The sequence below is a fragment of the Balaenoptera borealis genome (genome assembly GCF_965194805.1).
Source record: "Balaenoptera borealis genome assembly, chromosome: 8".
Classification (NCBI taxonomy): domain Eukaryota; kingdom Metazoa; phylum Chordata; class Mammalia; order Artiodactyla; family Balaenopteridae; genus Balaenoptera; species Balaenoptera borealis.
Genome location: NC_138865.1, coordinates 94,712,890 through 94,736,297, shown reverse-complemented (window position 1 = coordinate 94,736,297; position 23,408 = coordinate 94,712,890). Strand labels below are relative to the sequence as shown.

At 36.2% G+C, this 23,408-nt stretch overlaps 2 protein-coding genes across 16 annotated transcripts in view; one reads left to right on the top strand and one right to left on the bottom strand.

Annotated features, from left to right (window-relative positions):
• Positions 1-38: 38 nt before the first annotated feature.
• The window catches only part of LOC309634246 (protein NipSnap homolog 3A-like), a 28,114-nt gene continuing 4,744 nt past the window's right edge, over positions 39-23,408 (bottom strand). The window contains exons 3-7 of one of the 4 annotated variants that reach the window (XM_082404211.1): positions 23,030-23,188; positions 21,414-21,563; positions 17,636-17,682; positions 17,268-17,354; positions 16,262-17,177 (exon numbers count right to left, since the gene is read on the bottom strand). In XM_082404211.1, the coding sequence (XP_082260337.1) occupies positions 17,154-17,177; positions 17,268-17,354; positions 17,636-17,682; positions 21,414-21,563; positions 23,030-23,188 (467 nt within the window). In that variant the 3' untranslated portion in view covers positions 16,262-17,153. Of the gene's footprint in view, positions 4,020-4,105; positions 4,193-16,261; positions 17,178-17,267; positions 17,355-17,635; positions 17,683-18,882; positions 18,966-21,413; positions 21,564-23,029; positions 23,189-23,408 lie in introns of those variants that run through there. The other 3 variants (XR_014247909.1, XM_082404212.1, XM_082404210.1) reach the window with 3 other exon arrangements.
• LOC309634265 (uncharacterized protein) overlaps positions 4,199-23,408 on the top strand; it is a 39,660-nt gene continuing 20,450 nt past the window's right edge. For 2 of the 12 annotated variants that reach the window (XR_014247911.1, XR_014247912.1), the window contains exons 1-3: positions 4,199-9,015; positions 13,849-13,906; positions 15,364-15,477. The gene's annotated coding sequence lies outside the window, so the exon portion shown is untranslated. Of the gene's footprint in view, positions 9,016-13,848; positions 13,907-15,363; positions 15,726-20,324; positions 20,793-22,026; positions 23,024-23,408 lie in introns of those variants that run through there. The other 10 variants (XR_014247913.1, XR_014247914.1, XR_014247915.1 and 7 more) reach the window with 10 other exon arrangements.

Here is a 23,408-nt window from a genome sequence, read left to right as displayed (position 1 = left end):
AAGTAAGAAATGTCTGCTTATAGAAGGGAAGACGTTCGGACCAAAAGTAGAAATTTAGAAAAAAACTAAATGTCCTGTTAATCACAAAAGAAAATCGAGGGGACTACTTGAAAATATAGGGTGTTTCGCACTTTCATGGTTCAGTTTTGGTAGTAACTGATACTAAGTTTAAGAGGTTTTAGATAAACTTATTTTGCTTAATGATCATGAAGCTGTAGAGATCTCTGCAGATACTCTGTAGCTAAGCCATTTAATAAAAACCTCATTACTTCATTTGGCACTGAGGAAGCTCCAAGGCAGCCTTCAGTGCTCTTTCGTTTATTCAACCAAAATACAAGGACACAGTGTGGCAGGTGTACCCGCAAGGTGCTGGCAAGGGTGAGCATGCAGGAAAAACAGGCAAACGTGGGAGGAGAAACGATACTAACGTTGGAGGGGCCTTCCCTTTCTTCTGTAAAAAGTGCTGTGCAGGCTGCACCCAGGATTATGTAGTGCTATGATATGTGGGTGCATTTGTCATAGCTCATGTGCATTGTTTCTGAGACTGACTGCTAATCTCCGTCCTTGAAGAACCCCTGTCAAACAACAGGCCCTCCTAGGCAGCGCAGTGGAGTCGTGGCTCTACCTGTGACCTCCTGATGGCCGTGACGTGTAGAGAGCAGTCCTTTGCTAAGGTGTGGATCTGAACTCGGCGGGCGGAACGATCGTGGCTTTGCGACTGAGCCTGGTTGAGTGCCCAGCATCAGCGTCGCGATTATGTCTCTCGCCCTTGAAGTTCACATTATAGCCACTTTAAGGAAATGACAGAAAACTGTGTTTGTGAAAAAGGACAATCGAGGGAGAGAAAAAAATACTGAAAAATAAAAGGCACTTAAGATAATATGTCACTCATGAGTCTTGACCAAAACATTCTTCTATCTAGGAAAAAAGCCTGTATAAACATTTACAGGTTCAAAAAAACTCTGGAAACTTTGGAATGCTAATGCGTACATTGAATAAGAAAAAGCTTGAGAAGATGAGCTGTCTTTTCCAAGGGTTTAACTGTGTTGTCAGGTATTTCATTTAATCCTCAGAACCTGCCGTATGAGGTAAGTAGTACCATTTGACATATGAGTAAACTGACTCAGAGAATAAGGAACTTGTTCAAAGTGACACAGCTAGTAACTGGCAGAGGGTTCTTCTGGTGAAGTTAAAAGTTAAATCAGTTTGGTTCTTTTGGTGAAGTTAAAAGTTAAATATCAATTAAAATTGTCCTTATAAAATCAGTTTGGCATCATTATGCAATAATGTAACAAATACTTCTTGAACTCTCTCATGCACCAGATACTCTTCTAGGTTCTGGGGATACAATGTTGAAGAAGGCCGAATTCCTGCTCTAATGAACTTGAATTTCAATGGAGAAGTTATATTCATATTCACAACAGATGTGTGGGTAAAGAAATATAATAAATTCAGACAGCACTAAGTGCTAAGAAGAAAATACAACACGGTAACAATAACCACGGAGAGGTGTCAGGCCTCTGCGGCGTGACATTTAAGCTCAGATGTGAATAAAATGAACAGGAGCCAACATTTGAAGGTGGGTAGGAAGAATGTTCCTGGAAGAAAGAACACTCGGTGCAAAAGCCCCAAGTGGGAAAAATCTTGGCAAGTTGGGGAGCAAGGAGAGAATTCCAGTGTCTCTGGAGTTGTAGGGAATGGAATCAGAGATGGCAGGAACCAGAACTTGTAGAGCCTCGTAGTCCTGTGTAAGGTGCCTGGATTTTATTGTTAGTGCAATGAGGAGCTGCTGGAGAGTTTTAAACAAGGAAGTGGCTTGATCTATGTTTCAGAAAGAACTTTGCTGGTTATATGGGAAGAAAGGACAGTAGGGGGGCTAAGTAGGAGAGGATGGTAGATTGGGCCAGGATGGTAGCAACAGACATAGGAAGGAATTGTAACACTGAGGATCTGTTTTAGAGATACAGCCAACAGGACCTGCTGATGGGCTGCAAAGGGGATGAGGGAAAGAGAGATATCAAGGTGACTTCTAATTTGTGACCCAAACTAGGTAGATGGTTGTGTTCAAAAGGCAGTTAGTATTTCAGTCTGCAGCTCTGAGGCAAGGATGGGAAAAAAGATAAAAATGCGTGAATCATCGGCACATACATGGTACTTAAGCCTTTGGACCGAATGAGCTTACCTAGAGAGAGGGAAGAGAGAGAATATTCTTGAAGCCCGAGACGCTACCCACATTTAGAAGACACACCAGCAAAGAAAAAAAAGGGACTGGCCAGTGGGGAGGAGGGAAATCTAAGAGTAAGATGCCATGTATTAAAGCTCAGAATCAAGTGTATTTGGGAAGGTAAGAAGTGGTCGATTGTGTCCAACGTGGCTGAGAAGATGAGCAAGGTAAAGGCAACGAAAGACCATTGATTTTGGTAACAAAGAGATCCTTGGTGACCTTCAGAAGAATCATTTCAGCAGACTGACAAAGATGCAGGCCTACCTGGATTGGTTTCAGGGAAGAATAAGAGGTAAGGAAGGGAAGATGGTGAGTATACACAACTCTGCAGAGAGTTTTGCTTTGAAGGGAAACAGAAAACACGACAACAGCTGGATTACAAAACTTCTATTTGGATTCTTTTCTTGCCTGTTAATAGTATAGGCTGCACCTGAGCACCATCTCACCTTTCCCTTCTGACTTTTTGTTTGTTTGTTTTTTAATCCTTTAGACATTTCTTCTATCAGGAGCCTAACACACTGTACCTTGTTTTCCAAATTCCCGTTAGACAACTAATTCATAATTTACTATATGTTTTAGAAATGTAAAATAATATAACTATAAATATAGACTACAATATGTTCTAGAAACGTAAAATAATACAGCCATAAATTTACAATATGTCTTAGAAATGTAAAATATAGACTATCAAAAGAGCTTGGAAATACCAAACCTAGTTTTAGAAAGCAGAGGTATACAACTAAAATGGAAATTAAAGGTGTTTCAAGGAAAACCCTAGCGTATCTGTGGTGGTACTGAAGAAACCTTCCTTCTGGGATTACTATCATGCTATTTTCTTGATACAACATAACATTTACAATAAAGTTGGTAAATTATTACTGTGTCACCATCCTATAGTAACATAGTAAAAGCTCCAGATACAATAATATAAATATAAAAAGCAAATTAAGAAAAAAACAAAATGGATATGTAGGCTTTTATTAGGGCAAGCATTTCCATAAACATAAAGATCTCCTTAAAACAAATAGATGTCCCAAGGATCTTCATTAAATAGTGATCCAAAATGAACAAAAATTAATAAAACTGTAAACACATTTCAGCATATAAGTCTTCTGAAGTTTTTAAAAAATTATTTTCCAAGTGAAAGTTACAAGTAATTAATGTGAAAACCATAATTAAAACAGGTGACACAGGTTATACTGTACTTTCCCAAGGTAAAGAAATATATTTGATATAATATTCTTCTGAATTCCATTTGATATCACAAAATAAACTTTACTGGGCAAAAATGTTTTAAAAATCTCAGATAACACAGACATGATTAAAAGATAGACACTGTATATAAATAATTTAAAGATATTGTCAGTCACAGAAATGTAAGATCATTATATGAATATAAGAAAATGCTATAGAGCAAAATATTGTTAAAATAGAGAAGGAGAGATGTTCTGAAACAAATGAAAAATCAAGATCAAGAAGTAGTGGCGACTACATATTTCTAAAGTATAATAGATACTGAAATGCCAAGGGGAAAATGAACAGAACTATCCTGAGGTGGTAGTGACAATGGACAGAGCTGGCTTTTAAAATGCAGAGACATAGTGAATTAACTTACTATTTTCTTCAAATAAAAGTGAGACTCTCTTGGAAGAATTTAAGCACCATTAGCAGACACATCTTATGGCAGTTCATGAAATGCTTCATATTTCAGTGGAAAACTATTTCAATGGTGAAAATGATATAGGAATCAGAAGCATATTCTTCTGAGACTCTAGGTAATTTATACTTTCTCGAACTGAAAAAAAATTCAAGAAGGTATATAAAGTTATTGACTAAATCAAATTTGTTCTAAGAATAACTGTGCCTAGTGAAATAGCCTACCAGCTGCTACAACTCTGGGATCCTCATGAGACTGATGTCTCCCAGCTGCTCGGCCATCTGCACTCTCGTTCCACCAAAGAACATGAACTGCAGAAATAAATAAACCAGAAATAGATTCTAAAGACTGTGGCATTACTACAAATAAGAAAGACAGAAATATTAATCAGAAACTGAAAGTCCTATTCTTTAAATCAAAATAATGAGTACAACAAGGTAACACTAAGTATGTTAGTGATAAGAGTTCAGAGGGGTCAGAGATTTGGGAGAGAAAGTTATAATTAGTCAAACTGGTTTTATAGATGAAGAAACAGAAGGCTTTTACTTTTACTTTTAAAAAGCAAGACTATAAAAAAATTGTGTTTACTACTGAAAATTTGGCTGATACAAAGAATATGAAAAGTGCCATAATCTTAACCACCTAGAGAAAACCTCTTTTAATATTAATATTTAGTTTATTTCCTTCAAAAAATATGAGTGAAATAAAACTAGGGTCTTACTGTATATTATGCTTAGAAATAGATTTTTAAAAATCAACAATGAGTATTTTCTTTGGCAGTGATATTAATTTTTAATGGCTCTGTGAATTCCTCCTTATAGATACAGCAAATTTTTATCGCAACACCTTATTGTTGTTATATTCAAAATATATATTGTTGTTATATTCAAAATAGTGTGGTATTCTACAAAATACTGAAATAAGTGTTCTTGTACTTATTTAAATTTTAAAAAAATAATTATAAGTAATATGTGTTAGTTGTATAGATTTTGGAAAATGCAGATAAACAAAAAGAGAAAGCAATAATCATTTCTAATCCTACCAACCTGAAATAACTACTTTTCAATTTTGGTGTATCTTTTCCATATTTATGTATATATGTATGTATTTTTATATGTTTAAATATTTATATACACACAGAATATATGTTTATGCTTATATAAGATACATCATGTATATGATTTATGAGTGTGTCTATTTGTGTATTACAAGTATATTATATACATAGGGTCATATCACATTGTTTCTAAAGTTTCCTTATCATAAACAATGCTGACAAAAACTTCCTTAGAGCAGCACCTATCATGTATATTTATAAAAATAACAATGTCAAAGACAAATCACTACTTACATTTATTGGGTGCTTCCTATGTTCTAAGCCTGGCTCTAAGCGTTTTGCATGTATTAACTCATTTAGTCTTCACAATAATCCTAGGTGGTAGGTTATTATTATCATTATTTTATCAATGAGCAATGTAAGGCACAGAAAGTTTAAGTAACTCACTCCAAGTCACAAAGTTAGTAAGCGGTGGAGCTGGGATTCAAACCCAGGCAGTCTGGATCTCATTATTTCCTCAATATAATCTCTTAAAATGAAAATTGAGAGAACCAAAGGGAATATCTTATATATACTTACATATGTACAGTGTACATATTATAAATTGTCATCCAGAAATGATGCACTGATTTATACTCCACATATTACTCTTCCCTTTTCTCCACTGACAATGAATTTAAGATTAAAAAATGTGCATACTCATTTTCAGTTTTTTTCTTATAAAAGTTAGATATGTCAATTATAAAAACTAAAATACGACTTAATAAATATTAATTTCATCATTCAAATGACCACTATACGTTTTACATCCTTTTCAATTTCTTTCCTGTGTAACTGAACACATCTATACAACTATGCATATTTCCTAGAATATTGGGAAAAATAATTTTAAAATTAAGGCTTTTAATTTATATCGCCAAATTTTGTGGAGGGGAAAGGTTAAGCCAGTGTACCCTACACAGTAGGGGTACTTATTTTTTCCCAGCCTATTTAGTACTATATTTATAAAAGTATGTATTTATTAGGTAAAAATGGCTCTCATTATTGTCTTAATCTGCATCTTCTTTAATATATATTCAGTAGTCATCTGTACATCTACCTTTGCATAAGTTTTTGTGTTTCTCTTTGTTTTTGAATTTCATTTACAGTGTTTTGGGGCATGCAGAAAGATTGAGCTTTTTTATAATAAAATCATCAATTCATTGTTTTTCCTTCATTGTTTCTTCATTTGTTATTTTGGCTTAAGACATATAGTTGTCATTCATATTATTAAATAAATTCATCTATATTTTATTTTAGTAATTCTATAACTTTTTTCTACTCTGAAATCTATAACCCATTTGAATTTTATTTTTTAGCATATGGCATGAGATGGACATCTAATAATTTTCATAATTTTTCTCCTCTTCATATATTTTCCAATTTGAAAATAAATTTTTCTGTATATTCTGATAATTTTCTTAGGATGTATTATTAGAAGTTAAATTTCTTCCTAAAGATCAGAAGCTCAGCTTTGAATATGTTAGGTGTGAGATGTCCACTGGACATTCAACTAAGGAAGTTGAGGAGGCAAATGGATATAATGTATTTTTCAACTATTTTATTAGCTATTCTTAGTCATTTATCCTTCCAGGTAAACTTTACATACATTTTTTAGTTTGCCACAAAAAATGCTGTGAAATTCTGACTGCAATAACTTTCAACTTTAAAAGTTAAATGCCCCAATAAGTGTTTATTAAATAAGTTAAGGTATGTATAATTATCTGTCTGCTGTGTATACTTGACTAGAGTGTTAGGAAGTAATTGTTAATCATGCACGTGCATTATTTCTAATATACATATACACACATAATGTACATGTACATACATATACATAAATATATGACATTTTGGTCTCCTTTTTCTCATGTCATTCACACACACACACACACACACACACACACACATAAATGGAAGGTTGATGGAAATATCCCTTAAGAACAATTAGTTCTTTTTGTATTAGAGGTACGGTCACTATATACATTTTTGCTGTGTTTAATCTTCTGAGACTTAGTGAACTTAACTTTAGGTAGGAAATTACCTGCCAGAAATTATCCCCTGTGAATGTAAATGTGTGTGTATGTAAATACGTATATGCATACGTGTATACACACACACTCATATGGCATTTATGTTTACAATTTCATGTTATTGCAGTTTTGGATATCATGTGCCAATTCCTGAAGCTGATTAATCAGAATTATCTAATACAAATGTTGGTACAAACAAAGCTATGGACAAATTTGGGGCTTATGTTGACCAGCTGATATGTCAAATGAAACCAGTAGGCTCCTTTCTCTGACATATTTTTGGTTATAACACACAGTTGCCTATATATGTGATTTCATTGTGCATAATGTCATATTTATAATTATCTACTTGAGTTCATTACACTCATGTCCCCTATGAGTTATATTCCTATTGCCCAAGTGTCTAAGCTTACAATGAAAGCAGGTATTCCCACCAAAAACAACTGCAGCCAACTACTCCTACTTTTGGTGGACATGTTTTTTTGTGTCCTTTTAACCAAATTCTAATAAGACAATATTACACAAATAAACAACTGCCTGGTATACTAGTTTAATAAGTATTATAAATAAAATATATCAGAAAATGAGCCAGTGGGGTATTTGTTAACAGTTGCTTTTTTAGTTGATTTTTCAGGAATTTGTATTGATACTTGGAAACAAGTATGTGGTTAAGGCACATAATTTTGTTATCTTTCACAAGAGAAAGAAACAAGTAACAAAGGAAGCCCAGGGAAAGGTTAAACAGCAGTTGAGATAAGTACGTGTGTGCTCGGGGGAGGTGATTTTTGTTGTAGGGCAGAAACTAGAACTGTGCTGGGAGAAGAATCATGAGTACTTCAAGCTCCCTTATATTCATGTCAGGGCTCATTTTCAGCAGCAATAACTTCCAAGTCACCTATAAGACGGCATTTGATCGACATTTAGTAAAGTCAAAGTTCAGAATAAAGTTGTAAGGAATAATTTTGGCCCTGCCCCAGTAGAGAGACTCAGGATAAAGACTATATTGCTAATCTTGAGTGATGGGGCCATTATGGCTCCTCTTTAGTCTTTACAGAAAGTCAGTCTCTATGTAAATCCCCGTCCTGTCCTATCCCTTGAGAAAGGAGTAGAAACCTAAACAACAGAAGGAGAAAAATCTTTAGGTTAGATTCGCGTATTAGACCAATTCCCGTCAGTTAAAACTGTCTATTTTGTACATTTCTCATTAAGTTTAAATGAGGTTGTCATCCTATGTGCTATGAGGTTCCTGACCCTACCTGCCTGACTTGGGCACTGACCTCAGGAGACAGTGGCAGCTGGGAGGATGCTTCACCACTGGCACCCTGGGCCCCTATTTAAGGTTCCCCGTCTGCAAAATGCTGGGAGGTTGCGTATTTCGTTAAAAAGGGGGAGGCCAGTTCTGTTGCTAGCTGCTGGTTGACCTTCTTCTCCTTCCCCCTTCAGCCTGGAGGGGTTTGTCAAAGGACAAATCAAAGAGGCTGGACCACCGCCTGGCATAGGCCCCAATGCTGCGACAGCAATCGCGCGGGGTGGCAAGAACGCAGCAGCTGGCGCTTCAAGGGTGTCCTCACGGCTGCCTGGCACCTAGGCTGCAAAAGCCCCCCGTCCATGGCTGTTCGAGAGCCGGCCGGAGGCAACCCTGGCAGTGGGTCTTCCCCTAACGGCACCCTTCCTCCCCCAGCGTGTCCCGGGGTCCTTGCCCTGCGGGTTCTGGGACTTGCACTAGAACTTGGGCGGCAGCACCGAGCTCGCAGACCTGGGCTCTTCGGCCTGTAGGCGCATGCGCGGCCAGCGCGCTCCCAGCAGTCCCCTCGCCTCCCCTTCCCTCCCCTCCCCCAGGAGACATTTTGGGCACGTCCCAGCAGCAGGTACCCGAAGAGCCAGGGTACGAGCGACCAGAGCCCTAGTCAGGCTCCTTCGGAGGGCAAGCATGGCGCGGCTTCGAGCGCTGCGAAGGGCAGCGGCCGGTATTCTTCCTTAAATTCCTTCTCCTGTGGCTTCTCTACTGGTAGGGAGCAGCTCCTGCGCAAGGGTAGATGCAGGCTCGGGGCGGCTCAGCTCCTCCTACTGCGGCGGGGGCGGGGGCGGGGGCGGGAGGGGGGAGAGGGGGCGGACAGCCCAGTTAGCGAGGCGTCCACCACCTGCCCCTGTCAGGCGCGTTAGGTGTCGGCCCTGACCCTTCGGTGCACTTTTGTTCCCTCAAGAGATCTTACCCCCAGTGTCCGCTGTGACATTAGTTGGTTAATTTCATGTCACCTCCATGCACACTTGCATACACTTCGTAAAAGTTCGTGTGTAGAATGCGAGTTTGTGTGACCATTGGGAAGCAGTATGGATGCGTGCCTGTCATGCTTTGCATTTAACTCGTGGACGTGTTTGCCGGGGTTAATTTTTACTCGGGTGATTTACATGTAGCTAAAGACCAGTGAGCCTTCACTCTTCCTTATTAAGTGCATTCTCTCTCCCTATTGCCACCTCCAGCATGGCCTTGTTAGAGTATTTCTTAGTTGCTCAGAGGAATGGGGGCCCTGAACTAGATAATGGAAATTCAAATTTAAACAAACAAATCAGCAGACTTCTGATCTTGTCTTCTTATTCTTGATATTGGTCCCCAGAGTAACCGCTTTCAACATTTTCAGCTGTTTCTTCTAATGCTTGTTTCCCTTTTTCTGAATTATATACACTTTCTGGTGCTTCTTGATATTTTCAGTTACAGATAGTATCTGTTGCTTGGAAATTGAGGATATAGGTCTGTTAACATACCATTCACCCAAAATACACTTCCTTTCCCTCATCTGATAAATAACATTAAAATAGTTAAAATTTACACTATATTGATGTTTATGCCTTTGTCACTAATTACATTACCTTCTTACACACATAACTACACACACAACACATAACTAAACCCAATTACACAATAGTTACATTCATGCACACACTGAAGTGATATTGCTTATACTATTAAGGCTAGGGAATTATTAGAGGGCTGTCATCTGTGGTTGTATTGGTTGTGCCTTTGCAAAGACTTTTGAATCATCTGTTCAGAGGAAGGGAGGCTTTTTAAAATTAGTAATTCCAGAGGTAGTGAGTCAGTTTTTCAAGTTGATGGGTGTCCATATCTAACCAAGCAAGACAAAAAAACATCATCTGTGCCTGGACTGGATCTTTATGTTTAAGTTTTTTTCTTAGACTTTTTCTCCCTAGAATTCACAATTCATACCCTCATTCAACCCGTATTAATTAAACTCCTTTATGCTTCAGGCACTTTTACAAAAACTGGGGTGCAGAGGTGAACAAAACACAAAGTTTGTGTCCTCTTGGAACTTCCAGGTTAGGGGAAACAGGTAAACATATGAAGGAAAAACATGTTAGGGATTAATAAATACAATGAGGAAAAACAAGTAGGATATGGAGAATAGAAAGTGCTGGAGGGAGGTAGCAGAGACTGCTAGCTATTTCCCAATAGCCATTCTTCTCCCACCCCACCTTTTTTGAAAATTAGCAATACAACCCTTGCAGCTTAGTGCAGCCATGTGACTGAGTCCTGGCCAGTGGGATGTGTTAATGCATTTATGACCTACTCTAAGTGGTCTTAAAGCAGTTTAGGTTGTTGCCCTCTTTGTTTCTTTCTTATTTCTGCCTGCTGGAATGTGGATGTAATGGCTTGAGTTCTTGGACTATGAGGTAGAAACCACATGCTGAAGACGGCAGAACAAGAGAGAAGCAGCCTAGGTTCTGACACCATGGAGCACCATACCAGGAGGCCTGTATGAACTCCTTTTTTACTTGAGAAATCATTTTCTAGTGGCTTAAACCTATGATCTTAATCAAAAGGAGAGTAACTATTTTATTTCTCTTTTTCATTTGTTTCTATTATTTTCATTATACCTATCACTTATTAATCACCAAATTCTTTGCCAGAAGAATAAACTTCAGTATGATTAAACCCATTAATCAGCTTGTCAGTTTCATCTTCTGGCATTGTCTTTTGGGGGTCTTTTGTTTTCTTGCTCCAGTGTGGGCTAATTGTTCTCTAAGATAGCATGGTAGTAATTCTGGGATCTCCTCTCACTGATATCCTGGGGGTCTCATTTGCCTTGTGTTAGACCTCCTGTTGCCAGGAGGATTTTATAGCTTTTTTTTTTTTTTTTTTTTTACTCCTACATTTTGGAAAGGGTGCGTGGGAGTTAAACTTTTGAGACTTGCATCTCTAAAAATGTTTTATTCTGTCAACCCTCTTGATTCATATGTTGGTTGGGTATATAATCCAAATTCTACATTGGAAATAATTTTTCCTTATATTTTCAAAGGCAATTCTCCAGTGTATTATAGCTTCTAGTAAGAAATTCATAGCGTTCTGATTCCTAATTTTTTGTATGTGACTTGTTTTTCTTTCTTTTTGGAATCTTTTATGTTTTTTTCGTTTTCCCTGGGGTTCTGAAATTTCACAATTACATGCCTTGGAGTAGGCACTTCTTTCATCCATTGTTCCTCACTCAGTGTCCCCTCTTAATCTGGACACTCTTCAATCCTGAAAAATGTTTGTGTTTCTTGGAGATTTTTCCTTCTCTTGTCAATCTCTGGAACTAATGTTTTTCAAACATTCTGCCTCCACTTGATCTTCTCACTTTCTTTTTCTACTATTTTACATCTCTACTTTTTTGGTGTAGGTTTTTTTGGGGTTAAGTACCACAATTTTATCTTCTAACTTATCTACTGAATTTTAAACTCCTACTTTCACAGTATTTATTTACAAGAGCTCTTTTTTTATCCCTTCCCCAGAACATTTTTATTTTTATTTTTAAAAATAATATTCTCTTTTTTTTTCATGGGTTAAATATTTCTGTATCTGTGGACATTAATTACAGGTATTTATTTTAGTCATTGCTTTAGGTCTTCTTCCTGCATTATTTCTTTTTCTTTCAAGTTTTATTATATTTTCTCTCATTTGATTCCTTTTCTCCCTTGTTACTAGGGTTTTTCCTATAATATTTTTATGTTTGTGATCCTTGACTATCAGTTCATATTTTGGAGAGAGACAAAAAAAAAAAAAAATTGAGAGCTCTTTGAGTACCTGGAGGGGTGGCTGTCAAACAGTGGGCTTCACTGTAGGGTTTTCTGACTGGGCTGTTTCATCACTGGGGAAATTGCCCCATTTGCTACCATGGGTAAGTCATTTCTCTTAGTTACCCCTCCGAGGAAACTTCCAGGAGTCCATCTGTGAGTTATAAGCCTTACTGCCAGTTTCCTATGACTGAGGAGGGTAGAATGCTGAATATCTCAGTGCTTGGTTGGTAGTCATTCACATAATTTGTTTAAGACTAGTTTTGACACTTTCTGCTGTATCTGGTATTCCTGAATGTGGTTCAGCCTTTCGAGAATGTATTAAATAGGATAGGCTAAAGTGCTGTAACAAATAGACACCAAAATGTATGTCTCAAACACAGTAGGATTTTATTTCTTGTTCATTAAGATCTAAAATGGGTTTTCCTAATTGGCAAGCAGCTCTTCTGTATGTGGTGAATTAAGGACCCAGGCTTCTCGACCCTGTGGCTCTGCCATCCCTAGAGCCCCATCATCAACTGCATCTAGTCAGCAGAAAGAGAGAGAGAATTTACAAGGGGAAAGTACTTACCAGATAGTGAAGAGTAAAATGCATGACTGTAACTTAGAGAGGGAAGACGCTGCTAAGTGCTGAGACAATTTCCTACTCACTTTCTCACAGGTTTTAATTATCCTCCAAACACTGTGAGTTAAGCTTTATCTCCAAGTGAGAAAGGTGAATTTCTGAGAGAAGTAATTTTCTCAGGTTCACTGCTGCTCAGTGGCACATCCAGGGTTTAAAGCCAGATTTTAAAACCAGTTCAGTTTACCATTTATTTTAAATCAGTTGAGTAATCAATTCACTTTTTAATCTCTTTTAGCTTTACTTGACCATCATGGATTGCTTTTACAGCGTCTTTATAATTTTTATGCTTTATTTATTCTCAACATTGTATTGAGGGCCAAAGCATTAATGCAAGGGGCTGATAGGCTGTGTCCAAACCCATGGGGCCTGTTGTCTCTTTTGCCCCTTGTTAGGTCCTTCAGGATATTGCCTAGGATTTTCCCATACACACTTTATGACTAAACTTCACATGTCCCTCTATCTCTTATGAAGCTTGACAGACACATGGTTTATAGCAGATCAGCACTACACAGATTAAAATTCCTTCAGAAAATCATTCTGTGTTGTCTTTGCAAGATAGCTTAATGACATTAGTTGAAGTAGTCTTCATACTCAAGATGATTTTCTTCTTATATAGACACTGGATATTAAAAAATACAGTTCCCAGTTTTCCCACTCTATTGGAGTCATTGGAAGTTCACACTCAGCACAAAATAAACATTGAAAATAGTTAGAGAAAAGTCATAACTTTACAGGCTGCCTTAGTATAAATTCTATTTCAAAGTATATTTCATTGAATAAAGGTCCTGAGCTTGTGAGTGTTTTGGAACGAGGCCTGTTGGTAGATTCATGTGACTAGAGTCTCGTTTGTGATTACCTCTTCAATGAGAGCTAGGCCCTCATTTGGTTGGTTAATTCTTTCCTCATTCCTGTCTCGCTGACCTTCTCATTCTTAACCTAATAAACATTGATTATTCTCAAATCATATATCCTATTCCTCTCTCTTTCAGAGAACATCAATGATACCTATTTTGCAGACAAGAGAATATCAGATTCTAATGTGCCTGATATCATGTAGGAGCTGTCGTGTATATTAATGTCTTTTACTTAATCTTTTCTTTCGTATTCTCTTTCATCTCACTTTGTGAAGTTCATATTTCCATTTTACAGATTAAAACAAAAACAGCAACCAAGAAGCTCAGAGAGACTAAGAGACAAAGGTAACAAAGTAAGTTGTTCAGATATGGTTCATTCATTTTAATACTTCCCAATAATCCAGTGTTTGAGTATACTGTTGGCCTGTATCTGCGGGTTCTGCTTTAGCGGGTTCTGCACCTGCGGATCAAAAACATTAAAAAAAAATTCCAGACAGTTCAGAGAGGAAAAAACTTGAATTTGCTGCCCACAGGCTACTATTTACATGGCATTTACATTCTATGTACAGCTATTTCCATAGCATTTGCATTGTAGTAGGTATTATAAGTATTCTAGAGATGATGAAGTATAAGGGGGATGTGCATAGATTGTATGCAAATACTACACTGTTCTCTATAAGGGACTTGAGCATGGCAGATTTTGGTATCTGCTGGGGTCTTGGAACCAATCCCCTGAAATACCAAGGGACATTTGTACCATAACTTTGTTATTTCTTCCCTATTGATTTTTAAGTGTTTCCATATGTTTATTTTATAAATAATGTTTCAGTGAGTAACTGGTACATGGGAGTAGTTGGCAGGTAAACATGGTCACCTAACAGCTTATTGTTTAAGACTTTTAAATACAAAGCCATCACTGGCACTTAGTGATCTTACACTAGTCAAGACCGAGCTCCAGTTAATACTTGAAAATGTAGATCCTATATGTGGAGCATGGCAATTATTGTTTCTGCTTATCTCCTACAGCGTATCAGTATAGGTCACTAGGAATCCTATATGACCCGGTATAATGGGTGTATAAGACCGTTCTTATAACAAGAATCTGTTAGAATTTTTGTTTCTGTTAGATTAATATGCTATACATTGTTGTTTTCCAGTTTACTTACAGCCAGAAGAATTTAACTTATTTGAGTAACTTCACACTAATATTTCTGCATTTATTAAGTTTTCAAACCAAAGCAGTCCTTTTTGTGTGTGAGAATTTACAACCTGCTGGTCTTATAATGTCAAAAACTGAACCAAAGTGAACCCCATTAGGCTACTCTCAGACCTTTTTTTAATTAAACTAAATTAAATTGAATTAAATTAAATTCCATTTATTTATTTATTTATTTTTGGGCCGGGCCTTCCCCGACCAGGGTTTGAACCGAGGCCCCCTGCAGTGGAAGTGCAGAGTCCTAACCACTGGACTGCCAGGAAATTCCCTCTCAGACCTCTTTCAATAGTTTCATTTTGGTACCAGACTTTTTCATGAACTCAGAGAAATCAATTTTGCATTTGCACTGTCAGTTTTTTCACCTCAATGATGTTTTAACTCTGAATAAAATAATTTTATTTTATTTATTGAAAAGGTATTTTTCCCTGGGCTATTCTTCATATATTGCGTGTGTGCATGTGTGTGTCTGCCTTGATTGAGTCCTCAGTTGCATCAGTGAACCCTCAGATTCTCACTGACTTTCTCTTTGCAAGAACATGTTAGTGGACATAATTACGTCCATCTGTGTCATCTCTGCAATGTCCTCTGTCCCAGCCAGCTTTGTCGTGTTCCTGGTCCAGTGGTGCATCAGCAAATGGAAGCACCTGTAGTTCATCAGCGGAGTGAAGCCCATCATTCTACTGGCTCTCCAATTCTGTCTAGGACATGGTAAGAACGCTGGTCTGCCGCTGCTTTATAAACCTCCATCAGGGCTCTGGATTGGATGGATGAAAGGGCCCCTGGCCATCACCAGGAAATGTTCTAGCTAGTCCAAAGATGAATGAAAGAGGAAAAGGCAGACCCAGTTGTACACTTTCATGTGACCAAACATGGCCTTAAGCACACGGCTGATCTCATGCCAGAGGAAATTCGTCCACACAGACTGCAATTCATACCATCACCACCTCATTCCCTAAGTAAGTGACAACTTTTCAAAAAACTGAGGTGGAAGACTCGTAGTCAAAACTCAAAACCAATGCTTCTAACATGTCTGACAGATTTTAGCCTTCAGAGTCAGGGTGTTCTTTGCCTTACTAGGAATTCATCTGTCCTTCAGATTCCTGAGGACCAGGTAAGTGAGAGGTGACCGTGCTTCCTGTTTTTCAGTTTTCCCATAGATAGCTAATTCATAATTTATTGTTTTTGCAGTATGTTAGAAACATAAAATAACATAGCTGTTAAGTAAGTACAAGCTACCAGGAGAGCTTAGAAGTGCCAAATCTAGTTTAAGAAGGCTGAGGCACTCAACTAAAATAAAAACTAAAGTTGTAAGAAAATCCTAGTATGTCTGTGATGGTACTGAAGAAATTCTTATAAGGTTACTTGCAGGCTATTTACTTGAGGTGACAATATTTACAATAAAGATAGTACATTATTACTGTCTCATTACCTTATGGCAACACAACAATAGCTCCAGAGATGAGGATAAAAATATAAAACACAATAAAAAGAATCAGATTGTATATGTAGGCTTTTATTAGGGCAGACATTTCCATAATTATAAATCTCATTAAAACAAATAGATGACCTAACACAACATTGTAAATCAACTATACTTCAATTAAAAAAAAAACCAAATAGATGACCGAGTATCTTTATTAAACAGTGATCCAAAATGAAGTAAAAATTAGTAAAATTAACTGTAAATGAAGATACTGCAAGCACATAAACCAATGAGTTATCAATGTGCTTTAATACCAGGACCTAATAACATTGTTTTCCAAGTAATTAATTATTAATGTAAAAACCATAATTAACATAAATGACACAGATGATACTGTACTTTTCTGTAGTAAAGAAATGATTAATGGATTTTTTTATGGATCCCAATTGGTATTATAAAGAAAACCTTACTGAACAAAAACTTTTATAATCTCAGAAAAACAGACATGATGAAAAGGTTGATAATTTATGCATATAATTTAACGATACTATCACAGGTATGGAAATGTAACAATCATTTGTATGTAAGAAAATGGTATAAAAGCAGAGGGTTGTCAAAATAGAGAACAAGAGATATTCTGAAACAAATGAAAAATCAAGATACTGTAGTAATGGCAACTATTTTTAATGTGTGACAGATACTGAAATACCAAGGGGAAAATGAACAGACTGTTTCCTGAAGTGGTGGTGACAGTGGATAGAGAGTAGCTTTTAAAAAATGCAAGGGATATAGCAAATTAGCTTACCACCTCCTTCAAATAAAAGTAAGAATCTCTTGGAAGAATTTAAGCACCATTAACAGACACATGTTATGGCAGTTCATGCAATGCTTTGTATGTCCGTGGAAAACTATTCCAGTGGTGGATATGATGTAGGAATCAGAAGCATATTCTGCTGAGACACTAGGTAATTGACACTTTCCCGAACTGAAAAAAAAATTCATAAGAAGGTATATAAAGTTGTTGACTAAATGAAATTTGTTCTAAGAATAACTCGTACCTAGTGAAATAGCTTACCAGCTGCCACAACTCTGGGATCCTCATGAGACTGGTGTCTCCCAGCTGCTCGGCTATCCGCACTCGCGTTCCACCAAAGAACATGAACTGCAGAAATAAATAAACCAGAAATAGATTCTAAAGACTGTGGCATTACTCAAATAAGAAAGACAGAAATATTAATCAGAAACTGAAAGTCCTATTCTTTAAATCAAAATAGTGATTATCAAAAAGGTAGCACTAAGTATGTTAGTGATAAGATTTCAGAGGAGTCAAAGATTTGGGAGAGAAATTTATAAATTAATTAGTCAAACTGGTTTTATAGAAGAAGAAACAGAAGGATTTTACTTTATTTTGAAAAAGCAAGATTATAAAAAAATTATGCTCACCACTGAATATTTGGCTGATGCAGAGAAGAAAATTAAAGTAGCTGAAACTTAACCACCCAGAGAAAACCTGTATTAATATTTATTGTATTTCTTTTAAAAGATGAGAAATATAAAAGTAGGGTCTTACTGTATATTATACTTTGTAATTGATTTAAAAAAGTCAACAATGAGAAGTTTCTATGACAATGCTATTAATTTTTAACATGTGAATTCTGTCCCATAGATATAACAACTTTTTATACCAGCCCCTTATTGTTGATTATTTATATCATTCAAAATAGTGTGGTATTCTACAAAATACTGAAATAAATGTTCTTTTACTTAAATTATTTAAAAATTTAAAAATAATTACAATGTAATACATGTTGGTTGTATAGATTTTGGAAAATGCAAATAAACAAAAAGAGAAAGCAGGAATAGTTTCTAATCCTACCACCCAGAATTCATCACTTTGCTATTCTGGTGTATCTTTTCCATATTTATGTATATATGTATGTATTTTTTTTTTTCTTTTTTTTTCTTTTTTTTTTTAATAATTATTAGCACCTTTAATTTTTATTTATTTATTTATTTATTTATTTGGCTGTGTTGGGTCTTCGTTTCTGTGCGAGGGCTTTCTCTAGCTGCGGCAAGCGGGGGCCACTCTTCATCGCGGTGCGTGGGCCTCTCACTATCGCGGCCTCTCTTGTTGCGGAGCACAGGCTCCAGACGCGCAGGCTCAGTAGTTGTGGCTCATGGGCCTAGTTGCTCCGCGGCATGTGGGATCTTCCCAGACCAGGGCTCGAACCCGTGTCCCCTGCATTAGCAGGCAGATTCTCAACCACTGCGCCACCAGGGAAGCCCTATATATGTATGTAGTTTTATATTTTTATGTATTTATAGGCACACAGCATATATGTTTATGCTTATATTAGACACATGATATATATGATATATGTGTGTCTGTGTATTACAAGTATATTATATACATAGGGTCATACCACATTGTTTCTAAAGTTTCCTTATCATAAACAATGCTGACAAAAACTTCCTTAGAGCAGCACCTATCATGTATATTTATAAAAATAACAATGTCAAAGACAAATCACTACTTACATTTATTGGGTGCTTCCTATGTTCTAGGCCTGGTCTAAGCGTTTTGCATGTATTAACTCATTTAGTCTTCACAAGAATCCTAGGTGGTAGGTTATGATTATGATTATTTTATCAATGAGCAATGTAAGGCACAGAAAAGTTAAGTAACTCACTCCAAGTCACAAAGTTAGTAAGCGGTGGAGCTGGGATTCAAACCCAACCAGTCTGGATCTCATTATTTCCTCAGTGTAAACTCCTAAAATTAAAGTTAAGAGAACCAAAGGGAATATCTTATATAGGTACAGTATACATACTATAAGTTGTCCAGAAATGATGCACTGATTTATACTCAGCATATTACTATTTATTCCCTTTTCTCCACTGAGAATGAATTTAAGATTAAAAAGTGTGCACACTCATTTTCAGTTTTTTCTTATAAAAGTTATATATGTTCATTATAAAAATTAAAATACCACTTAAAAAATATTTTCATCATTCAAGTGACCACTATATATTTTATATTCTTTCAAATTTCCTTCCTGTGTAACTGAACACACCTATACAAATATGCATATTTCCTAGAATATTGGCAAAAATAGTTCTAAAATTAAGGCTTTTCATTTATATTGCTGAATTTTGTGGTGGGGAATTATTAAGCCAGTATATGCTACACAGTAGGGGTACTCATTTTTTCCCAGCTTCTCTGGTACTATATCTATATAAGTATGTCTTTATTTGGTGAAAATGGCATCTCCTTATAGTCTTAATCTACGTCTTCCTAAATATATATTTAGTAGTCATCTGTACATCTACCTTTGCATATGTTTTTACATTTCTTTTTGCTTTTGAATTTCATTTCTGGTGTCTTGGGGCATGCAGAAAGATTGAGCCTTTTTATAAAAAATTCATCACTTGATTTTTTTGCCTTCATTGTTTTCATTTGTGTTTTGGTTTAGAAATATAGTTCTCATCCATATTATTTTAAAAAAGCATCTAGTGGGACCTCCCTTGTGGTCCAGTGATAAAGAATCCACCTTCCAATGCAGGGGATGCGGGTTCGATCCCTAGTCAGGGAATTAAGATCCCACATGCTGTGGGGCAACTAAGCCCGCGCATCACAACTACTGAGCTCGCACGCCTCAATGAGAGAGCCCGCGTGCCACAAACTACAGAGCCCACGTGCCCTGAAGCCCTCACGCCACAACTAGAGCGAAGCCCGCGCGCTGCAACGAAGAGCCCGCGTGCCGCAACTAAGACCTGATACAGCCGAAGAAAAAATCTATATTTTATTTTAGTAATTTTATGACTTCTTTTCTTCTACATTGAAATCTATAATCCATTTGAATTTTATTTTAGCATGTGGTATGAGATAGACAGCTAATAATTTTCATAATTTTTCTCCTCTTCATATATTTTCCAGCTTGAAAATATTTTTTTTGGTATATTCGGATTCTTTTCTTAGGATATATTACTAGAAGTTAAATTTCTGGGTAAAGATCAGATGCTCAGTTTTGAATATGTTAGGTTTGAGATGTCCACTGGACATTCAAGTAAGGAAGTTGAGGAGGCAGAGGGAAGTAATGAATTAGCTATTCTTGGTCATTTATCCTTCCAGATGAACTATACATGCATTTTCTAGAGTTTGCCACAAAAAACTCTGTGAAGGGCTTCCCTGGTGGCGCAGTGGTTGAGAATCTGCTTGCCAATGCAGGGGACATGGGTTCGAGCCCTGGTCTGGGAAGATCCCACATGCCACGAAGCAACTAGGCCCGTGAGCCACAGCTACTGAGCCTGCGCGTCTGGAGCCTGTGCTCCGCAACAAGAGAGGCCGTGATAGTGAGAGGCCTGCGCACCGCGATGAAGAGTGGCCCCCGCTCACCGCAACTAGAGAAAGCCCTCGCACAGAAACGAAGACCCAACACAGCCAAAATAACCAAAACCAAACAAAAAAAAGACCTAAAGAAGAAATACGTGGCAAATATCTTTCTGAAAAAAAAAAAAAAATGTGAAATTCAGATTGCAGTAACTTTCAAATTTAACATTAAAAGCCTCAAATAGGTGTTTATTAAAGATATGTACTATCTATCTGTCTGCCATATGTTACTCTCAGTGGAGTGTTAGGAAGTCATTAATCATGCATATGCATTATTTCTAGCATATATATGAATATGAATATATATGTATACACATATATACATTCACCTACATATATATGAATGACACAGGAATAGAAAGACTAAAATGTTAACAGTATTATCTCTAAGTAGTGGAAAATGTTTTTTTTCCACCTTTGGTCATGGCCATGATATTTAGTCTCTGTAAAAATATGTATTACTTTTTCATTCAGAGACAAACAGTCTATCCCAAGTAATGTTATTTTTAAAAATCAATAAAAATATATTTAGAGGAAAAACAAGATGAACAGATTTTTCTTAGGCTCCTTGCAGTTTTTTAATTTTATCATTTTGATGTATCATGGAAGAAAGCAGTTCAACATTTGGAAAAGCCTTCATAAGTGGTTAACATTCTAAATAAATAGTATGTAAAACAGGTATTTTCAACCCTTAAAATGACAAAAAAACCCTAAATATTTGGCAATAAAAATTAAATATATGGCATAATCAAAAACAGTGACAAAATACTGGAGGAACTTAGTAGGTCACCAGTACACTTTAAATTTCATAGAAGAAATGGACAACTATACCTCTGTTGAGTGCTCCATATTCTGTATGGAAAACGCCAACTAGTTTTGAGTAGCCTAGGTCGACATGGGCATTAATTGCTCTTCTAAATGCGTCACCCCACAGAGCTGGCCCACCAGGTTTCATCTGAAAAGTTACCAGCTCGTAGACTCCTGGAATAGAGAGAAAATAATTACTTTATAAAAGATATTCAAGAAATTTCTCATCAGGTTAGTGTGGTTCCAGTGGAAGGCTAATCTACATATACAGATTTGGAGGATCAAACATAAAAATGTTTATGTATACATATTTATGATTTCTTTGCATTTCTTGCATTTTTCCTAGCTTTTATGTTTAGAAAGTCTTTCTCCATGTTTAAGGGTGAGTTATTAAGCTTATCATAGAGAACAAAGAACAAGGAAGCTATATTAAGCTCTTATCTGAACGATTTTTAATCTATAAAATTAGTTATTTAAACAAATATTGAGAATTTATGATAGGATTAGGATTTTTGAGCTGCCTGAGTCTAATTCTAGGTAAGAAATGAATAAGAAAAGTATTTTCTGATCTCATATATTTCCTTCTTTCCAATTCTGAGAGGAAACACTTTTTTGTTTGTATAATTTCCCCCTACAGGTTTCCATTTCTAACAGGAACAGCCAGCAAACAAAGGACCCAAAGTGATATGTGAGATTTTTGAGGGGAAAAAAAATGAAGAAGGTGGTTTTATTATTCCTAAATATCCAGGTAAACACTTGAAAATCAGTTTACCTTCTGGTCAGAAGTATGGAGCAGGTAGGAAAAAAAAAACTAGGGAACAAGTAGATTTGAGAAGTAAAAGGAAAAAAAGTACAAAGCAACTAAAGAATTATAAACAACAGAGGCAGATAACCAAGATGTGACACTGTTCTAGGATCCACTAAGTTCACGTAGACAGTGCTGAAGGCTGAGGGGACGTCCTGGTGGATAGGATCCAAATAAGACATTTCAAATCTCTTGTCATCTAAGATACACTACGAAGTTGAGATTATGGGGGAAAGAAAAATTAGTTTATGCTTTTAAAAAGTCTGCCTTTTGTTTAAAATTAGGTTGAGGTAAATATTTCCCTTAAGTCAGTAAGAAAGTGAAATCAGCAAGAAGATAAATTTTAATAATTACTTTCAAACTGAGAAATAAGAGGAAAACAAAAAAGTTAAACTACAGTAATTCAGCTTAACAGTTTAAATTAATCCATTCCCCCAAGTTTTACAAGCAAAGATATACTTACTGTTTTTAGATTAACTGTAATTTGTGTAAAAAAAAATACTAAATTATGAGAAAATATCATACATTATCCTTTTCCTACCTATACATGTGTTCTGTGTTCCAGATCCCCAACTTCTCAACCTTTCTTCCCATGTATTTCATATTCATATCTAAACTTTAACAGTTTTTCCAAATTGGAAAAAATTTCATTATTTAAGGCTCATTGTTTTAATTGTAAGCAAAGAGCTCAAATTCATTTTTATCTCTATAATCACAATATATTCCGATATAAAACAAAGGATTATTTTTTCCTATGGAACTTTAGTTTTTATAGCTTAAAATCTTAAGTATGTTCTTCATTAAAATTCAATGTAATTTAGAGAGATGAACTTACCTTCTTTGGGTGGTTTTTCTAATTTGCACCATGGCACCAGATAAGTAATTTCACTCTCTTGTTTATCAGTAAGACCCAAAATTGGAATGAGTAATTGTTCTCGCCATTCCTTATCATTGGCCAAGGCTTTCCGAACTTCAGTTTGCTGAGCAAAATTGTCTATGGGAATAACAGGAGTAAGGAAAATAAAATTGTTTGATTTAAAATCACCTGTACACCTTTAACATATATAATATTGTACATCAACTATACATCAATAAAAAAATAAAATCACCTGTACTTTTTCTGGGTTCCATTCAATTTAGCAAATGTTTATTGAGGCCACATAAGGACAATGTGTTATATCACTAGAGATACCAACATATGTAGTTAGTTGCTC